The following is a 14,935-nucleotide window of genomic DNA, read 5'->3' as shown; positions in this document are numbered from 1 at the left end:
AATGTAAAATAGGAGACTGGAAATAATTTAACTCATATATGTTATTAGGGTATTAAAAATAATGGGGAGTGGGAGCTGGAAAAATTAGGATTCCAGAACACCTATTAGATCACTTGCCAAACTTTAAATTACATTCTTTCTTGGCACTTTTTTTCCTTTAGTCTCACATCATTATTTTCTAACTCAATGGTAACAAATTTTATTGTTGAGTCATAAGCTTTCTTAAAGTTTGCATTAAAAGCTGAATTATTTTGAATGTTTATCTTTGCCTTAATATAAAATTTGGATTAATTTAGAAATGTATGATAAATGTCTCCTAGGATAAGCTAGTGATTACGGATAAGTATAAGAATAATAATTTCAAATTGAAGAGAGCTTTTAAGTTAATCAGCAATTTGGTAATGTAAGTTGACCAAATTGTAGTTTTGTGTTGACTCTCTTAAAGTAGAATTTGGTTGTAGTTACACCAGAAAACCTTGGATAAGGTATATTCTTGGATTGCTCACTGTTTATAAAATAAATTATAATAATTATGTGATAGATTAAGATCTAAGTAAAGAAATGATTAATTTATTTAAAAGCTTATTCTGGGCAATATGCCCTTCATAAAAAGGCAGACATATATAGATCCTTCCTCAATTTTAATTTAGATCTCTTTAAGAGGAATTATTACACGTCAAATCTGTATTTGTTCTTTACATGAGGATCTCTGAAATCTCTAAATCAGCTATAGATACAGCTCTAAAAAAAGTTGTTAGTATTTAGTACACATCTTAGTCTTCAGTGACATTTTTATCATAAATAATAGGATAAGAAATTACAGAATGTAGGATCATGGCACATGAGCAGAGTATATTTAACATTTCTAAGAGGAAAGGAATTTTATTTTATAAAATATAAAATGTGGTTGTGCTAATAGTGATAATTGCACATATTTATAATTTTTTCACTTTTAAAAATTATTTTTATTGAATTTATTGATTACATTGGTTATAAATAAAATTAATAGGTTTAAGGTATACAATTCTATAATACATCATCTGTATATCATATTTTTAAATAAAATGTCTCTCACATTCCCCAGACCAATGCAGAGTCAAATTAATTGTAAGAAAGACAACTTGGGTGATTTTCTTTCCCCGTTAAAATATTTTAAATAAAATTTTAGGTGAAAAAGAATTACGAAGCCCTTAAACAGAGACAAGATGAGGAAAGGATGGTACAGAGCCCTCCTTCAACTTCGGGTGAAGATAGCAAATGGGAGCGAGAAAGTCAAGAAACAACCAGAGAGCTTTTGAAAGTTAAAGACAGATTAATTGAAGTAGAAAGAAATGTAAGTATTTTAAAATTTTTAATAGGAATAAGGATTTTTAGAAATAATATATAACTCAGAAAATTTAGTCTGTGTTTGTAGCTTTTTTCTTTTTATACTTTCTTGACTGATTTATTTTGTAATATAAAGATAAGAACTCATAATTTAGTTTTCTCCATCACCCTCACATAAGCCCATCAGCAAGCTTTGTCATCTCTATCCTGAACTATAACCCAAACCCATTGACTTCTCTCCATCTTTGCTGCTCCCTCTCTAGTACAAGGTGGCGGCATCTCTCATCTGGACTATTAAAATGTCCTCCTCACTGGCTTTCCGTCTTCCACTCCTGGCCCAGTCTAACCCATTCTTAATGCAGTAGTCCATGTTATTTTTTAAAACATAATACAAATCATGTCACTTTCATACTTAAAATCTTCGGTAGCTTCCCATTTCAATTAGAATAAAATCCAAATTCTTTGGTGTGGACTGTAAGATCCTTCCTGATATTGCCATACCTGGCCTACTACCATACCAGTTTTCTGTCCACTCTGTTTATTAATCTGGGGACAATATTATCTGCTAATATCTGGAAAACACAAAAGACAATGCCTGGGCCATACTAAGTAAATTGGAGCTAGTCATAGTGGCACTTTTCTGCTTGTTCCTACCTCGGGCCTGTTTGCTTCTCCTGCTGGGAACACTGGCTGGCTTCCCTCAAAATTCAGGTCTCATGTCACATACCTGTTACCAAAGGTCTCCCGTCACCCCTTTCCTCAGTAAAGAAGCTATTCCCAGCCTAAACCATTCACTGTAATGCCACTTCCTTATTTAGCTTCTTCATAGCACTTTTTACTTATGAAATCACGTTACTTAGTTATATGTTTATCTCCTGGAAAAAAGCTCCTTAAAAGTAGGTACCTTGTCTTTCTTTTTCACCACTGCGCCTTCAGTATATAGAATGATGCCTGCCGGATAGCGGACACTTAAATATTTGCTGAATGAATCCAGTAAATACTTGACAGTAAACAATAATTAAATGAATTCAACAAACATCCTTTAAAGATTAATAAGCTTTAGAAACCTGCATCCTAACAAGTAAAATAGTTTTGGTTATTGTTTTTTAATATAACATTAATTTAAAACTTTAATTCATAAAGCCAAAAATTAACCTCTTATACCATTGATTCCTACTTTCTCATCCAAAAATAATTACTATAAACATCTTTCCCATTAAAAATATTTGTGATTTATCTATGTATAGAAGTGTATTTCTTGTCCCAGCCAAGTGGCTCTGTTAAGTGCAGCATCATCCTGATGAAAGAGGTTTGCAGGTTCGATCTCTGGTCGGGCACGAGTGCATGGATAAGTGGGACAACAAAACGGTGTTTCTCCTCTTTTACCCTCTGTTTATCCCTTCCTCTCTCTCTAAAATCAATTTCTTTAAAGTATTTTTAAAAAGAAGTATATTTTCTTTTTTTTAGAAGTTCTTATCTGAGGAAAAGCTTATTGATTTTTACAGAGAGGAGAAGAGAGGCAGGGAGAGAGAGAGAGACAGAGACAGAGAGAAACATCATTCAGTTTCCTCCCATAAGCACCCTGACTGGGGATCAAAACCACAACCTAGGTATGTGCCCTGACCAGAGATTGAACCCACAACCTTTGGTGTACAGGACGATGCTCCAACCAACTGAACCACCCTGACAGGGCAGAAGTATATATCTTTTATAAATATACACCTATGGAATCATCCTATGCAGTATTCTTACTTGCATTTTTCAATTATGTTGTCTTGGAGATCTATTTTAGCAGGTACAGATCTATCTCATTTTGTTTAATGACTACATATTCCATAGTGTGGATATATTAGCATAAGTTTTTTAAATAAATTTCACATTGATGGACATTTAGCGTTTTTTGTTTTTCAGATTTTGCTGCATTGAAAATCTGTGTATAAACATGTTCATAGGATGGTAAATTTCTGACAGTAGAATTGCTAGGCCAAAGAGTATATATATACATATTAGAGTGTGTGTTTGTATAATTTTAATTGATACTCTATTAACCACATTAATTTTCAATCCCACTAATAGAGTACCTATTTTATTAGATTAACATTGGGTATTACCATCCTTGTAATTTTTGTTAAAATGATAGGCAAAAATATTTTAATTTGCATGCTTAAATTATTAGCAATCTATTTTGTATCTTTCCATATATTTGTAGGCCATATATGAATACAGGTTTTAAATTATTCAGTGATATATCCACATATATAGCTCTATCATTTAGATTAATAATTGTATGTCAGACAATTTGGCTGGCATATAAAGTCCTGTAAGCGAAATCTTTTTCCCAATGATTTCCTTTAAAAATTTCCTTTGGGAAAAAGATTACTTGGTTGTCATATTTTAGCCATTTTACATAATGTGTTTATAAAGATGGCTAACTTTATAATAGATGGGTAACTTTTTGTGTATTTGGGAGTATATTTGCTAACCACATACTTTCCCATTGTAAATTTTTCCTGCTCTGAGATATACTGTCTACTCCCATCTATCTCTTCTCTATTTGTTATAGCTATAGGAATTTTTCTTATTCCTAGGATCATTAGAGCTTGTATATTTTGGTTTCTAAAAAGCTGAACTACAATAGTTCTTACAATATGTAACTGAAAAATGACTTACCTCTTTGATGTTTCAAGATGGTGTATATATACATCAGTATTCTATATTATTTTTGCAGTATACATATTTTATCCTTTCTATTTGAACAAATGAACAAAAGAAGAAATCGGTATCAAAGCCATCTTGAAACATTTTACTTCCTTAGCTTTGATTTTTATGGTATAATAATGTGGGTTAAATCATGACTTGTCTTTTATACAGTGACCAGTAGTATATATAACATGAGACCCTATAAAGTGAATGTTATTTTTGCTCCCTAATGTAGATATGACAAAAGAGATTTGTTGGGATTCAGTTGTAAATACATGTTGCAATTATATATAAATTCCAACTTTTTTGTATATAAATTTTTTTTGTTTTCTAGAGGGTTCTTTGTTTATACTGTTTGATGCTAATTTTTTATGAAAAATTATTTAGAAATAATCCAGAAAATATAATATTCATGACAAACATTTTATATCTAGAATATTAAATGTAAGGATCTGTGATTTGTGCAGTAATTCAGCCATTTAACTATAAAATTGAAATATGGCCATATGTACTAGAAAAATTGAAAATGGTATGTTTCGTTTGGATTTGCTCTAGAAGTCCTATAGATGAAATAGGGTTTTAGTGAGTATTTTATACCATGAATAAAAGTACTGAAGAAAATATGTAACATCTGTTAGATCTGTTATACACTAAAATTTTTAAACAGGTGGTTACGATCTTCTCTACCTCTCTTCCAAATATTTGTGTTTATAAAATACTTGGTTTTGCTGCTGTCCTTGTGACCTCATCACACACGCGCGTGCTTGTGTCTTTTGGCAATTAGGCAATTAGATAAGGAGCCTTCCGTTGACAAAAAACAGCCTCACTCATTCTGAACACACTGGGCACTTTTGAGCAGCATAAAAACCATACAACTGATTATCACATTCTAGTTTATTGTGTTTACTCAATATATTTATAATGGAATATTTTATTTTTTAGAGGTTCTTATAAATCAGACACAGTAGACTTAAGGTTTTATGATCATTTGCTTTATTTTTCTTAAAGATCTCTTTACAATTTGGAATGGGGGAAATATTTTCTCTTTTAAGAATGTTTGGGGAAAAAAAAAAGATTGTTTGGATTTTGAGGGGATTATAATGGTAGTAAATACTCATACAAAATTCCAGTATTTGTTAAACAGAAATAGTTTGATGTTGTTTTATTTTTAATATGTATGTTTTCTTTATTAAGAATGCCACACTGCAAGCAGAGAAGCAAGCACTGAAAACTCAACTGAAACAACTTGAGACACAGAACAATAATTTGCAGGCTCAGATTCTTGCACTTCAGAGGCAGACAGTGTCATTACAAGAGCAGAATACTACTCTTCAAACACAGAATGCCAAGCTTCAGGTTGTAATGTAATTACTTGGGGGATATGCAACCTAAGTCTTGAATTACATGATTTAAAATAAGGTTGACTAGACATGGTAACATTTTTTTCTAATTGAAGATAAATTAAAATATTTCTATCTGGTGCTAGATCAAACTTTCAGCATCAGCATTTTCAAAATATCATAGCCTCTAAGTGTGAATTAATAAATTTACTCAATAAATATAAATACAGTAAACACAATTTTTCCTATATTTACCTTATGGCCTTTCACCATAAAGAAGTTGATTATAATTAATCAGGTAGAAGCCCTTGCTTTAGAGTATGGTTGCAGCATACCATCCCTTGTTTCATTTTTCTTTTTAAGGTTTTACTTATTTATTTTTAGAGAGAGGGGAAGGGAGGGAGAAAGAGAGGGAGAGATACATCAGTGTGTGGTTGCCTCTCACACACCCCCAATTGAGGACCTGGCCTGCAACCCAGGCAAATGCCCTGACAGGGAATCGAACCCACGACCTTTCATTTCACAGGCTGGCATTCAATCCACTGAGCCACACCAGCCAGGGACCTTGTTTCATTTTTAATGTGTTCTTATCAGTAAGTTAATTGGAAAAGAACACAACGTAGCAATTTTTCTTCAGAATTGTCCTTAGTTCAAAGGATCTATTTTATACTTAATGCTGCCAGTGTTTTTTCTTTTTTTTTTTTAATGTTTTTTATTGATTATATTGTTAAAACAGTTCCAATCTTCTCCCCTTTGCTCCCCTCCACCCAGCATCTCCCTCCCCCAGCAATCCCCCCCAAGTGCATACCCATGGTTCGTAAAAAATAACTATCCCCCCCTCTCAAATATTAGGACCCTTTGTAATCTTGTAAAGGACAATGGGCGAAGGTCTCAAGCTCCTCTAGCTGCTTCAAGCTGGACATGGTCGTCGTCCTGCCTACCCTTGGGTCCAGAAATCCCTATTAATAGTGGGGGTGTGGAGGGGAGGGTGGCCTTCCCACAAGGGGAAGGATCGTGCAGACTCCAGGTCAGTTGGCTGTCTCCGGTCAACGGCGTGCTTGGTTTAACAGGCTGCTGCCAGTGTTTTTTCAAATAGAGAGATCACGTGGGAGAGTTGCAGTTCTGAAACCTCTTAGAGAAGAAAACAAGTTCCGTCTCTGAATATAAAAGTCATTTTTCCTGTAACTTTTACAAATGGTAAAGAAAATGCTAATTTAATTTAGACTCAAGAAAATATTCAGTTCAGTTTTCACAAGTAATTTTTCAGTTCTGTCAACTCTCACTTCTAGAAAATGATAAATTAGCATTTCAAATTCTGTACATTTTCATGAGTGAAATACAAATTATTGCCAACCACTTCCATTTAAAATAATTCAACCCAAAACATATATGATATAGATCTCATAATATACATTGTGTGTGTGTGATACATATAACACCTACCAAAAATCAAAACTAAATGGTAGCCTTGTTGTTTGGGACACTAAAATCCAAATTTTCTCAGTATAATGTGCATACACGGTCTGTCCAGAAAGTATCCAGCCATGTACTATGACAAAGATTTATTGAAGAAGATACAAGAAACATTGTACATAGGACAATGACACCTCAGTCCCCTTCAGAGTAGGCACCTTGGGACCTCACGCAGTTCTCCCAGTTGCCATCAGCGGCGGCCTCATCATATTTTCCTGAATCTCGTCAATGGTCTGAAATCTCTTCCCTTTCAAAGGTGATTGTAGTTTGGGGAAAAGCCAGAAGTTACAGGGCACCAAATCTGGGCTGTAGGGGGGCTGAGTCACCTGGGTGACTTGGTGTTTCACGAAAAACTTGACACGAGTTGTGATGTGTGAGTGGGTGAGTTGTCTTGATGAAGCTGCCGATCACCAGTTGCCCATAGCCTTCTGAATCATCTGAATAGTTTCCCAGAGGAATGTTCAAGCTTAAAGCAAAATTTGATGCAAATTCTTTGCCGGACTTGGTCAGTCATTTTGAGTGTAACAGCCACACAGTACACAGTGCTCACTTGGTGTCTGCCGCCCCCATTGACTAGTACATTCTCATTGGCTGACAAGGCTACATCGATGTCGTATAAACCATTCTCATTATATTAACAATAGTTGGACTTTTTCTGGACAGACCTCGTATATCTGCTTTGATTTATTTAGAGATTCCTAAAGTTAATGCAATCTTTTTTATTTAAAAAAACAACATATTTTTCTTATGTCTGATAAAAATATGCATTCTTATAGGTTGAAAATTCCACACTTAATTCCCAAAGTACCTCTCTTATGAACCAGAATGCACAACTCCTAATCCAGCAGTCTTCCTTAGAAAATGAAAATGAATCTGTAATCAAAGAACGAGAAGACCTGAAATCTCTCTATGATTCTCTGATTAAAGATCATGAGAAACTGGAACTTCTTCATGAACGGCAGGCTTCAGAGTATGAATCTCTCATTGCTAAACATGGAAATCTAAAGTCTGCCCACAAAAATCTTGAGATGGAACATAAAGACCTTGAAGACCGGTAATTTATTATATTTTCTGTGTTTTTAATTTAAAACCAATTTTCTGTGGGTAGTTTAATAAATGTATTAAACAAATCTAAGCGATTATGTAGGAAATTTATATAAATTTACATGTTTTGTGATACTGACATGTAATAAGTTACTTTTTTTTTAATTCTAAAATATTTTTCTCCCTAAGGAAATACTGTAAACCAAATACCTAACTTTTTTTCCAGTTATAATCAGTTACTAAAACAGAAAGGACAGTTGGAAGATTTGGAAAAAACACTGAAAGTAGAACAGGAAAAAATGCTGCTTGAAAACAAAAACCATGAAACTGTAGCTGCAGAATACAAGAAGCTTTGTGGTGAAAATGATAGGTAATAAATATTTGTATATTTTAGTTTTGTATTATTATTCATTACATCCAAAGTGTATCCTACCCCCTTTGTAGTACCATCCGTAACTTAGAATTTTCAAAGAAAAACCTAGCAGTAAGTAAATTATCCAGCAAAATCATGCGGCTAGTTATAAAATGGCTCAGGCAAAAACCTGGATCTCCTTTTCTCTCTCATTGTTTCTCTCAATTTACTGAACTCATTAAATTTTTAAGCCACATTATGTTCTTAAATTTTTGTGCCTTGACAGCATTTGCATACTTCATTGAGACGGAATAATGAATGAAACCTGATTCTTTATATCTTTCTTTTTGCTAGTCTGGTATCCCAGTTCCTTTCCTTTGAAGTTGCTACTTAAGTGAGCAGCCTTGTAATTTTCTAGCTGATTTAGTCATACTTTTATTTTTTAACTAGATTAGGTATTAATGGCTTCATATTGCTATAGGGCAATTATTTTTTTAACTTGAAGCCTTGGGAAAATAAAAACTTGCCACTGGTAATCAGCTTGCTTCATAAGGGCACATTTTAAAAAATATTTTAGAAACCTATGAAAAATTTAAATAACCTAAACATTTAAACTGCGCTTAAACTGCCATAGCTGAAGTGCTGAAAAGCAGCACACAAAATTTAAATGGGTATCATTTCTAATTTGTCCTATTATGAATTTAATACAATACATTTTTAGAATTAAACTTCTATTCCTTTTCCTTAACAATAACAACAACAACAACAAATCTCTAAGCTTCTAGGGCCATTTTCATTTTCATGCTCAGTAGTTTTTAATTTAGTAGCTATTAAAGCTGGAAATTCTCTGTTGTTGTATTTGAACTTCAGTAAGCTCAACGCCAAACTAGAATCAAGGAGGATGTCTTTGTACAGTGTATACAGTAGAAGACCAAATTGTGACAAGTCATAGAATACAAGGACAGGATCATTTTTATTACATATGTAACGGGGAACACATATACTGTGAAAGTCCCATGTTGAACCTGATTGTTTCTGTTGTTGGAATTCAAACCAAACTGGGACAGTTTGTGAACTTGAGTAGGCCTTCCAGGAGTCTTAATTTTATATATTACTGTAGAACCTCCAGAGAAGGCGCTTAGTGTAAATGATAGGAAGATATCGAGTATGATAAGCCTGAACCATAAGATTCTGCAGGCTTGGAAGGGACAAGTCCTGACCATTTGTCTCTCAGATCCATTCGTGCCCAGCTTTTATGCACTTGTGTCTGTGTTCTGCAGAAAGAGAAGGTGTTAAATAAAACCTGAAAGGTGTTTCACCAGAAAAGATATTTATGCAGATTTGTCTGAAGAACACTTGTTTATCCATTCCTCTGAATAACTTAAGTTTTAATCTTATTTCATGCCAAACCAAGAACTTTCTTTCATGGACTAGGTTGTCTTGGCCTCTTTAGAATTGTGTCTACTGAATTGCATTTTGGTGCAGATGTTCTTAGCTTTAAGGGACAGTGTAAAAATATCTTGAAGAGCTTGTTTTAACATTTCCCTTAGATATAAGATTAAGGACATTGTATATTACATCTCTTTATATCTTGCCATCCACAAAGCCTCAGTAGGAAAGTCTTTGATTTCCATAGATATTGATATACTATCTATATGTCACAATGAGGTTAGATGTTATACTCACAGTGTGCATTCATTCATTGATTCCACTTGTTTATGGAGCATATACTTGTTTTATGTTTCTGGTCTTGCCATTTTATTTTTTTACCAAGTCTTATTTTTTTAAATGTATTATTTTATTATTTATAATTCTTGTAAGCTGACTCAGTTTCTTTGTAAAATGAGTTGAAATAAGTTATTAGGTGTTCTAAAAAGTACCATCCTGAGCAAAAGTTTTTGTGTAGCTCCCTCCTTCTTTTGTGAATTCTGGATCTTAATGCCACAAGATAAAAGTTGGTAAACTACAGCCAGCTCAGCAGGTCAAATCCAGCATGCAGACTGTTTCAGAATAAGGCCCAAACTAAGAACAATTTTTACATTTTAAACCACTTTTCAACCTTTTTCATCTCATGGCGCACATTAACTAATTACTGAAATTCTGCAACACAACAAAAAAATATACTTTTTGCTGATCTGACCAAAAAATAGCTATAATTTTGATTCGTTGACACCAGATAGCTATTGTTGTGTTCACTGTTGTCATTTTTTCATTTGACAATCTAAGAGAAAAAAGGTCAGTGCTCCTGACTAAACAGTCAGATATTGCATATTTTAAAATTTCTTGCAGCACACCAGTGTGCTGTGACACACCAGTTGAAAATTGCTGTTCTCAACAATTTTCAAAAACAGAAAAGACAAGCTTGCTATATAGACTACATGTGACTCATACGGCCTAAGGTATTTTGTTTACTCCCTTGTCCTTTACAGAAAAAATTTGCTGATCATTGCTCCTAGAGATCAGTGGACATTGTTCGAAAGATATAATAGTGAAAAGAAAAAGGAACGGCTCTAGCTTGACTTTTACAGAAAACTAAAATTTATCATTAATAATTTGGGACTACATAAACATGAATAATTTGCAACAACTACAGAAATATCAGTAACTAAAATTTTGGTTTAAGCCTGAACATCTATCTCAGTTATTTGGCAGTAGATTGATGAACTATCATGTCCTCTACTGGATTGATTAATTCTTTTGATCTGATTGATCTTCATTGAATTTTAGAATCTTTGAATTATCTTTGAAATCAAAAATGGATTTGTCATTTTCTCTTTTGTCATTTAATCTAAATACTTTAATACTTTAAATTTTACATGATAAAATTTTGCATGTCTTTACATCTTCACTGTATTTAAATGCTAGAAGATTTCATTTCAAGGGAAAAAAGCACTCAATTTCTTTTTTAATCTAGTTTTGACAGAATAGAAACTGATTCTTCTTCAGTTTAGTAACTGGCAAAATTATTCTTTATTATCTCTAAGTATGTCTAAATGTAATTTACAGCATTTTTACATTGTGTAAATGGGGGCTATTAGAATCTAATTTTTATTTCTATCATTTCAAATTATAGGTTGAATCATACATATAATCAGCTTTTAAAAGAGACTGAAGTTTTACAAACTGACCATAAAAACTTGAAAAGTCTTCTAAATAATTCCAAACTAGAACAAACAAGATTAGAAGCTGAATTTTCAAAGCTAAAGGAACAATACCAACAGTTGGACATTACATCCACCAAGCTAAATAACCAGTGTGAGGTAAGCTTTAACAAATTTAATCACTGTCTTCCTTCCTTTAGGCATCCAGACACATCTAAAAACTGAACAGTGATATGATAATGACAATAGCAGTATATAGTTAGTGGGGTATTTCTAAAAGAATTGGTCAGGGATAATTGAAATGCACAATCAAATCAGAAAAACTTCCTTTATTATTAATTTCAGGGTTTTTTTTACTATTTAAATTTATATGTTCAGATACTTTGAAAATTATAAAATCGTGTCCTTATTTAATGAAAAAATGTTACTGGCCACCTGGCATGTGCTAGTAAACCAAATAGGTAAAAATCTCTCCCCTTGTAGACTTTATATTCTGGTGGAAGGAAACAGACAATAAACATAATAAGAAAGTGAAATATCAATATATAATGTTTCGTTGTTTTGTTACATATGGCTGTGTAGCAAGTCACCCCAAAGCTTAGTGATACAAAACAAGCATTTATTATGCTCACACATTCTAGGCTGGAATTTGAACAGGTACAGAGAACCAGTTTGTCTCTGCTCCACTTTCAGCTGGGCCCTCAACTGGAAGGTTGAAAGGCTGAGTGCATGTCGGTGATTGATGCTGGCCATCAGCCGGAGGCATCAGCTTCCTCTCCATGTGGTCTTGTCCCATGGGCTGATCTGTGCTTTCTCACAACATGGTGAGAAACAGACAAAAGCCACCTCTTTTAATGATCAGAAGTCATGCAGCATCATTTTTCCTGCATTCTGTTTATTGAGTCTGTCAAAGCCCTGTCCAGGTTCAAGGGGAAGAGAAACAGATTTAGCCTCCTGCTGAAGCATGGCAAGATTCTAGAAAAGCACATGGACTAGAAATACTGCTAGAACCATTTTGAAAATTAGCCTGCAGCATACAGTATGTTACAAAGTTATGTGCAAGTAAAAATGGAGTAGGGTAAAGGGGGTTAAAGGCTGCCAGGGGGCACAAGGGGGTGTAGATGGAAATTTTAACTAGGCATCATTGAATTTTGAAGATTTGAAGATTAGGGTCTTAGTGTGTACATATCAGGGGAAAGACTATTCCAGGCAAACAGCTAATGCAGTGACTCTAAGGCCGGAAGAATCCTGGTGTGTTTGAGGAACACTCAGGGAGGCCCGTGTGGCTGGAACGTATTGAGTAATGAGGAGACTAGAGGGAGTGAGATCAGAGATAGGCCTGGGCCAGGTATGTTGCCTTGTGAAAAAAAACTTCAGCTTTTATTCTGAGTAAAATTGGAACTTATTTGGAGGATTTTGAATAGAAATAACATATACCTATATATAAAATTCTATTAACATTTTATGCTTCTTCCTACAGTAGTTTGATAAAATGCTAAATATTTTGAATTATAAAAAGGATACTTAAAGTCTTAGATAACTGTTAAATTTTATGCTTGGTACTTAAGAGTTTGAATATAGCTTACCACCTGAATTTCATGGAACTTTTAGGAAACTAGCACTTAAGCAAACCCTTAGAATTAGAAATAGACTGTATAAGAAAAGTAATATCTAAAAGTTTATTGTCTGAAATTATAAACCAATAAAAAGAAAAATTAGTTTGAAATCATATACAGGGTGAGGCAAAAGTAGGTTTACAGTTCACATGGAAAATAATTAATAAATATTCTGTTTCGCATATTCATGACTGTAAACCTACTTTTGCCGCACCCCGTACATTTAAATACTCAGCAAAGCCTAGAAATTACAGAATTCACTCTGCCTGTGATATATAAAGTCATAAGTAAGATATAATTGGGGTGATGAACTTATAAATTTAGAAGAGTGAGGAATATGACAAATCAACTCCCCAAGAAACAAAAAATTTTAACAAAACTGTCAAAAAATGATCATTTTAGAACTGTGGAACTTAAGCAAAAGCATACAACAAATTGAGAAGCATTTCTTAAAAACTACTTAACTTTAGATAGGAACTGTGGTTGTCTGAGGCATTGTGACTCCCATTCTCATTCCCCTCCCTTTCCCTAGTTTCAATGCCAGGTTGCAAGGCAAGCCATGAAAACCAGCACCTTTACTGCTGGAGGGGACTGACTTGATTTGAGCAGAGCGCAGAAAAGCCCCATGCCTGGGAGAGTTGTCAAAGGCCAACTCTCAGATAGTCTGAGGTTGGAATATTGATTAGGACAAAGTAACAGATCAACAAACTCATCAGAAATTAACTGTGAGATCCAAAGAATGAGACAACCAGTCATAGTGGGTCTTAATAATGTCCCAGATGTCACTAGTAGTCTGGAAGGCTGCTTAGGAGAGACCGGGAAGGGTTCTTAGCTACCTATTTAACCCTGGCTGATTGTCCCACCTTGAGTCAAATGTAAACTTTGGGCTATGGGCTAAGTCATATAATAACATAATTTGGAGGGAGTGAAAAAATGAATTTATATCTTTGTGGGAAGGGATAGTGATTGGAAAAGAGCACAATGAGTGTTTCTGGAATACAATTAATGTGTTGCTTCTTGGTCTGGGTGCTGGTTTCACACATGTGTTCACTTTGTAATAATTCTTCGAGCTGTATATACAGTTAAAATGTGTTCCCTTTTCTGTATAAATGTTTTATCAATATATATTGACATGATGATTCTGTATAACAACCATAACGGACAGTAAACATTTATTTTCACTCTTTACTTTATGGGTAAGTCAAGCAGATGTGCTCTTCTGTGTATTGCTTGTATGAGCCAAAATCAGCTGATCTTAGTAAGGCTTGCTCCTGCATCCGCAGGTGGCTGACATGTACTCTGAGGGCTGGCAGGTCTAGGGTGGCTGCAGCTGATATAACTCTTCATTGTTGAAATGGTCTCTCGTCCTCCAGCAAGATTCCCAGAGGCTAAATGGAGGCCTGGGCTTGAAACTGTCACCCAATCACTTCCACCTCCTTCTCTTGGCCAAAGGCATTCCAAATTCAAGAAGAGAGAAAATAGATTCCACTTTTTGATGGACAGAGTGAGAAGTCACATTGTAAGAGGATCTAGATATAAGGAGGAGGATAACTACATTCAATTTTGCAGTGAATCTGCCACATTATATTTCAATTTAATAAATTGAAATTTTATTGATAAATAAAACATCACAATATTGACTGTTAGACCTAGATGGCTGTTTATGGATATTCATAAATAGCTTTTCTATACCTTTTGAGAATTTTTTAAATATCTGGGTTTTTTTATTATTTTTTAGGAGGAAGGTATTGGTGTTGGCATTTAAAAACAAAAAATAAACAAAAACGCAGCTCTCTGGCCTGTACTCCTGATCTACTGTATTTGAATGCTAGCACCCAGAAATCTACGTTTTCAAAAATATACTTTATAAATGACGTAAATTTTCAGAATCACTACTTTGGGCTTTCTGACTTCTGTTGGAACCTCTGGCCTAACTAGGGCATATTTTCTTCTAATTTCTCTTAACTACAGAGAAAAAGCAAC

At 34.0% G+C, this 14,935-nt stretch overlaps 1 protein-coding gene across 1 annotated transcript in view; it reads left to right on the top strand.

Annotated features, from left to right (window-relative positions):
* CCDC88A (coiled-coil and HOOK domain protein 88A) overlaps positions 1–14,935 on the top strand; it is a 131,162-nt gene that overhangs the window by 102,125 nt on the left and 14,102 nt on the right. Inside the window, exons 18-22 of the mRNA XM_090281311.1 lie at positions 1,169–1,333; positions 5,221–5,382; positions 7,616–7,893; positions 8,110–8,253; positions 11,309–11,495. Coding sequence (XP_090137437.1) covers positions 1,169–1,333; positions 5,221–5,382; positions 7,616–7,893; positions 8,110–8,253; positions 11,309–11,495 — 936 coding nt within the window. The remainder of the gene's footprint in view (positions 1–1,168; positions 1,334–5,220; positions 5,383–7,615; positions 7,894–8,109; positions 8,254–11,308; positions 11,496–14,935) is intronic.

This window comes from Furipterus horrens, unplaced genomic scaffold (genome assembly GCF_987537825.1).
Source record: "Furipterus horrens unplaced genomic scaffold, mFurHor1.1.pri manual_scaffold_6, whole genome shotgun sequence".
NCBI classification, from domain to species: domain Eukaryota; kingdom Metazoa; phylum Chordata; class Mammalia; order Chiroptera; family Furipteridae; genus Furipterus; species Furipterus horrens.
The sequence above is the reverse complement of the archived record's forward strand: the minus strand, read 5'-3'. Positions and strand labels throughout refer to the sequence as shown.